Source organism: Rhea americana, unplaced genomic scaffold (genome assembly GCF_003343005.1).
Source record: "Rhea americana isolate MKP2758 unplaced genomic scaffold, rheAme1 scaffold_569, whole genome shotgun sequence".
NCBI lineage: Eukaryota > Metazoa > Chordata > Aves > Rheiformes > Rheidae > Rhea > Rhea americana.
Genome location: NW_028186722.1, coordinates 60,337 through 66,883, shown reverse-complemented (window position 1 = coordinate 66,883; position 6,547 = coordinate 60,337). Strand labels below are relative to the sequence as shown.

The 6,547-nt window shown below is 61.2% G+C and overlaps 1 protein-coding gene across 1 annotated transcript in view; it reads left to right on the top strand.

Annotated features, from left to right (window-relative positions):
- The first annotated feature begins 6,114 nt into the window (after positions 1–6,114).
- LOC146587767 (RING finger protein 145-like) overlaps positions 6,115–6,547 on the top strand; it is a 12,797-nt gene continuing 12,364 nt past the window's right edge. Inside the window, exon 1 of the mRNA XM_085319020.1 lies at positions 6,115–6,179. Within this exon, the coding sequence (XP_085175146.1) occupies positions 6,115–6,179 (65 nt within the window). The remainder of the gene's footprint in view (positions 6,180–6,547) is intronic.

The window sequence follows — 6,547 nt, the reverse complement described above, 5'->3', positions numbered from 1 at the left end:
AGCACGCCTCACCTTGAGAGAGGCTGCGAGGATATTTAATCTTCAGGCTCTCGTAAAGATCTGCCCCCTGCGCTGCCATCCCTGGGCACCGAGCAGCGCCCCGGCGGCTGCTTCCTCCTCGGAGCCTGTGGGAGGAGAGCGCTAGGAAAGCCCCAGAAAGGGAACCTGGCCCTGGGGCGTTTGTCCACGCGTGGGCGCACACACACGCACACACACACACCCCGGAGGTATTTCAGGAGGAACTCCCCGTTTCTGGCTCCGGGCTGCATCCTGTCCTGCAGTCCCACCAGCCTCACGGGCCTCCCCCAGCACCTTCTCCCTCCGGGCAAGGAGAGCTCCTCCGTTCCTCAGGATCGTTTCCCTCGTGGTCGATTGTGCCACACAAGATGTGCTGGGGCCAAACCGCAGGCGCTGGGTGCTGCAGGCACAGCGTGCTGGGAGGGGGGCAGGGTGRCACGCCACAGCTGCACCCTTGTCACTGGCGTGAGCAGCTGTCCCAACATCATGTTAGCAGGATTCCCTGGTCCTGGTATGAGCAGGGTCCCTGTCCCCAGTGTGAGCAGGATCCCGGAGCCTGGTGTGAGCAGGATCCCGGTCCCTGGCGTGGGTAGGATCCCGGTCCCTGGCGTGGGCAGGATCCCAGTCCCTGGCATAAGCAGGATCCCGGTCCCTGGCGTGGGCAGGATCCCTGTCCCTGCTGTGCGCTGTTTGACTACTGCTGACCCTGTCTCAGCCCGCAGCCCATTCCCGTCAATCTGCCACCACGCACTTCCTCTGCGGGCTTTTGCAGCACCCAGTTCTGGTCACGGTGCCTCTTGCAGCCCTGTTTCACATTCCTGTTACAGACCTCTGCAGAGGAAGGGGGGCAGGGGAGGAAACCGCGGGGCAGCATTGCTCTGGCCAGGCTGCAGGGCAAGTGCAGTCGGTGTCCCGAGGGCCGTCAGACGGGTCCTGCCCCCCACCCCATTCACGAGGACCCTGCTCCCCGGGGCTGGGTGCTGGGTCCCACTGCGGAGAAGTAGTGCTGGCTCGAGGAGGGCTCTGGAGCAGCAGGGACRGGGCAGGGCTTTCTCACAGCCCCACCTTGGGCAAGCGTTGCAGTCGATGTCGGCCCAGAGTTTCGATATCCTCGGGCGAAGGCGGGCGCAGTCTGCAGCGCTGCTGCCTTTGCGCCAGCCCTGGGGCTGTGCCCTTGCCCGGGGCCTGCTGAGCGAGGGCTCAGCGCCTGGCCCTGAACCAGCGCGGGTCGAGCCCGTGGCAGGGAGCGGCGGGTTGGGTTCTTCTCTGCTTCATGTGCCAAAATTGACTCCCTCCGCTGCGAAATGTGCAAAACGGCTAGTCTTCCGAGCGCGCACGCTGGCCTGCCTTTCCTCGCCAGATCAGAGCTGCTGGGGGAGAGGAGCCTGTGCTGGGAACCATTAAACCTGCCCCAACGTGCCCCCAGGGAGCCCTGCTGCTCACGGAGCTCCTTGACCACATCAAAAAAGTAGAGACAAAAAAAGAAAAAAGAGCCTATATGTGCTAAAGAGCCTATGTATGCTCTCATAAGGCTCTGCCTGAGCCCAGAGAGCTGCCCTCTTCTAGGAGCATCTGCACACACTGCTTGCGTTTAATTTAATACTCCAAGAAAACGAGCAGAGCCAGAGCAGCAGCTGCTCAGTCGCCCTGTGTGCAGATCTCTTGGCAGCATTGCAGAGCCGTTTCCAGAGAGAAAAACCCTGGGACTTGCTCAGATGCTCCGTCCTTGGGCTGCTTTAGCTGATTCTTCTAATTTCTGCATCTTTGCACYGCTCTGAAGCTGCCCAGACCCTGGAGGTGACCGATGTGTCCTGTGTGCAGATCACTGCCTCCTGGCACTGCCACCTGTGCCCCAACCCATAGACCCACAACGAGCGAGCCCYGGGCGATATCCTGTCCCTAGGGCTGAGCACAGGGCCACGTGCACAAGAATTTCTTCCGAAACCGAGTAGTGACTGGGGTTACACCTTGCGAGTAGCTTTTTTGCAGTTTTGCCAGTGTAGGAGCAGCCCATGCCCCTGCCGCAGCGCAGGGACCCAGGGGCAGGGCTGCAGGATGGGGGTCCATCTGCTGGCACCGGCTGCCCCACGGCACAGCACTGGCCTCACTGCCTGCAGCGGCGACCAGACCCGCTCCTACCTGGGTCTGCTCGCAGGAGAAATCCATATTTCCTGCTCAGGGCTCTTCCTGCAAACATCTCCTTGCGTTCCTTCTCAGAAGACAAAGTGGCAATGCAGAAAATGTACGCGGCCAACTCTTTCCTGTCTGCAAGCTCATGCTAGTTCAGCCTGTCTCCCCCGAGCCCCTGCAAAAGATGGTTGGTTTTACTGAGGTTCCCCATCTCCTTTTTCCCCACTCTTTTAGACTATTTGGAAACTTCAAACACATCTGCCCAGGGCTCTCCTTCCCCGCTCCGTGCATCCAACCGCTCCTGCCAGGCCATCCCAGCCGGACACCCCTGCACAGGGAGCACGGATGGACGCCCGCTGGAGCTGGGGCCAGGYGATACTGCTGGGGAAACTGAGGCATGGGTATGGCTATTGCATCTCTGTGCAGGCAGGTTTCGTTGCATCCTTGCTCAGGTGGGAGGAGGCAGCAATTCTGAGCATTGATTTGGGGGTTACACTAGTGAGAAAGAAATCAGAAGCTCACCATGAGTTTATTTTATAGCAAAATCTCTTTTTGCTAAAAATTGCTTGTTTTACTCCAGCACTAGAAACTGGAAAGAAAACCTTTTGACAAAGATTGAGATTTTTGTTTAAAAATATATCTCAGATCCAATCCCATTTTGTTTTTCATCTTCAGACCTAAAAATACGCACAGGAGCCTTAGAAAAATCCAAAGGGAGAAATTATTCTGTATTTCTTTTTAACAGCAGTGGAGACAATTCATCCAGCCCTAATTTGTCCCGTGTATTGCTCATATTCCTCTTCCTTATTATCTACAAAAAGAGAAGGCAAACATGAAATAGCAATTGCAATGTAATGTTCTGAGCAACAGCAAGAGCTATTATTATTATTATTACTATTATTATCATTACTCTTTTAGCAATATTTATTGGCAATTTTCTCAGCCTGGCTGAGAAGTCACTTGGAGCAAGGAAAGACGAACTCCTGGGACAGGCTGCTCTCGGGGGGCAGTGATGTGTGGCTGCCGTGCTCGGGCGAAGTCGTATCCCGAGCATGTCCAGCTGGGAACACGTGTGTCCAGCTGGGAACACCCATGTCTGTCTGTGAACCTGTGTGTCCAGCCGGGAGCACGCGTGCCCAGACGGCTTTCCAAAGGGAAGGGCTGAGGCTGGGGCAGGCAGCAGCAGTGCAGGACGCCTKGGCCCTCGTCGCCTGCCCGCGGGACCCCGCAGCATCACGCGGAGCTCAGACACTCGCTGCTCCGCTGCAGAGCCTCGCTCAGATGTGGCTGTGCCTCCGCGGGAGCCTGGGAGYCGTGGCGTGCCGAGCCCCTGCTCTGAAAACACCCGGGTGAGCTATTTCGGGGTTTCTTCTCTTTTTCCCCTTTTTATTCTTTCTTGTTGTCATTTTCCTTTCAGCCCAAACCATTGTTGTGTTTGACACGGGCTCTGGAAATAGCCTCACGCACGCAGAAATTGCATTTGCTGGCGAATGGGGGAGTTGCCGCAAAGCCCGGAGGCGCCTCCCCGGTCCGCGCGGACTCGGCCCCTTTCCCGCTGGGCTCCACAGGGCGGGCGGCCTGGGGCGGGCCGAGTGTTCCTGCTTGGCCGGGGGCCCAGCACGCCATCTCGCACAGAGCAAAGACCCCCCGGCCCCGGGAGCACCCCATGGGGCCGGCGGCGCGTCCATCCATCCCGCAGCGGCGGGAGCCTGGCCAGGTGGCAAGCGTGGGGCAGCCCCGGCTGGAAAGGCCTCTGGGGGTGGGGGGTATCGGGGACTGCGGATGTGCCCCACAGCTGCTGCAGCACGAGCGAGCCCTCTGCATCCCCTGAGCCACAGCGAGCATCTGAAAGTAAGCCCTTAATATAAGACTGGTCAGGATGAGACCCCCAGCAGTGGCGTGGCTGGGACAGCCACGCCGAGAGCCGGGGGCAGCTCTGCCCAGCGTGCAGCTCTGCGGCTGCTCCGAGGCCRCCGCTCCGTTGCGCGTGCATCGCCCAGCAGCCTGGCACTTGTCCACCACGGCACCGTCCTGGGGGTCGGRAGCACCCAAGCGCCCTGAGCATCCTTGTCCCCGTCCCTGCTGGCAGAGGGACGGAGGGCCCAGGTGAMCCCCAGACTGCTGCTCTGCCAGGCGCCGGCCTCAGGCCCCGGAGTGATTTCTGCCGGAGAGAGAAGGGGCTTTGCACAGGCGCACGGAGCCCTGGCCCTGGCCCTTACCCGTCAGCGAGAGCAGTGTACCACCCCACATGGGGCTCGAGCCCCCTCACCGGGTGAGTGAGGGCCATTCCCCCCCCCCGAGCCCCCCACACGACGTGGAGGAGAGTGGCGGGAGTTCAGGGGCTGGGCAGGGCCAGCTGCGGGCACAGCTGCACGGCACGGCAGTATGCCCACGGCACCGGGCCGAACGGCAACGCCTCCATGCCGGCGTGCACCCGCAGCCCCCCCCACTCCGCGCCAACAGCTGCTCGGGGGCTGCGCTGCGGGGGAGGATAGGGAGGGCTTGCTGCAAGAAGGCTGCTGGGAGCAGGCAGCTCCCCAGGGCTTTTCCAGAAGTACCTTGCTCCAGTACATTCCTGTTCAGCCRAGTGTCTGTCTGGCAGCTGGGGAGCAGAAAAAGACCTGAGCGATCCAAGGCCCTACTGCTATCTGCTACCCGGGCAGCYCCCGGGGCGATGCCATGTTCAGAGCACGTGCAGGGCCCTGCCCGAGCCGCCGCTCAGAGSCGAGTGTGCAACCGTGGCCAGGGCATCAGAGACACCCAGACTGAATCAACCAGCTGCTGGTCAGTGAGTGTCAGGTCTCTGCCACTCCGACAAGAGCAGGGAGCAGCAGAGATGCCGAGGGCAGCCTCTGCAGGAGAGGATGGAGTGGTGCCTGGCTGCCCCAGGGCCCCTGCCCTGCTCTGCCTCACTCGCTCTGCCTTCAAAACGTCAAGGCTGACCTTGCAAAGCCCACTTTGGGCCCTGCATTTGCTGGAGCTGCCCCTGAGCCCAGCACACAAGAAGCCTGAGTCCTTCCTTCACGGGGGCTTGGCATCCTGTCCTTGCTGCTCCCAGCTCCCTCCATCTGGCCCCGGTGCCTCCTCCTCACCTTGCAGGTAACATCATTGTTCTGCGCTTGGCCTCACCAGCCCTGCTTGTCCCCAGCAGCAACTCTTTGCAAAATGAGCCCTGGGCTGGGGTCCGTGCAGGATCRCAGCCTCAGCAGTGCCTTTCCCCTGTGCTCTCAGTGCTCCTGTACCTGCAGCGGGGCATTTACCCCTTCCCCTCRCCCCAAGCACACCCAAGACCGCACCGCTGGTGCTAGGAGGCAGGGATGCTCCTGCGCTTTGTGCCCTGGACTGGGACTTGGCTGTCTGGTCCTGTTCCCACCTCCCCCCCTTCCTAGCAGCCTCCCGGGCCAGCTGCTTGCACAGTAAATGCATGGGCGATGCCTTGGGGAGCCTGTGCAGCCCTCTGTATGTGGCTGTCAGTGCCACAAGGCTCCGCATCCAGGCTGGGGGTGCCGGGGAGATTACCAGGGAGATGGGGGCAAGGAAAGAAGGGGGGGGTCCCTCTGGTCTGCCTGGGTCAGGCACCTGAGGAGCTCGAAGTCCCTTGAGCACAGCTGCAGCCCCATGGAGGCTGGGTCCCCCTGGGTCCCAGGGTCTGAGGGGTCCTGCAGTTATGGGGACATTGCAGTGCAGGGAATTGAGTTGCAGGGCCCCCGAAGCACAGTTTTCCGGTGTACGGGTGTCCCAGAGTGTGGGGTCCTGGAGTCGTGGGGACCTCAGGGTGTGGGGCTCCGGAGCGCAGTGTTCCCAGAGCATGGGTGCCTAGGAGTGTGGGGTCAAGACATGAAGGGTTTCCAGCATGCAGGGACCCTCTGTGTGGAGATCCCAGAAAGTCGGGATTTGGGACATGGGGATCTTGAGGTGCAGGAGCCCCAGGGATGGGGGTCCTGGGACATGGGCTTCCCTGGGGGCATGGGTGGTCCAGCAGTGCAGGAGTCCCAGTGTGCAGATGCTCCAGGTTATGAGGATCCTGGAATGTGAGGGTGCAATGATGTGTGGGTCCTGGAGCATGGATTTCCCAGGGGGGCACAGGGCTCTGGTACTGTGGGGGACCCAAGGTGCAGGCTTCCCTGGGGACACGGGGGTGCGGTGGTGCAGGGGTGCCAGGAAGCAGGTTTCCCTGGGGGTCTGGTGGTGTGAATGTCCCAGGGTCCGGATTTCCTTGCGGTGCAGGGATGCAGCAGTACAGGGGTCTGATGGGTGCAGGTTTCCCTGGGGGCTCCGTCGTGTGGGGGTCCTGCGGGTTTCCCTGGAGGTCTAGCGGTGCGGTGGTTCTGTGGGTGCGGGTTTCGGCGGGGGTCCGGCGGTGCTGGGTCCCGGTGCGCAGCGGTCCCGGCCGCCCCGG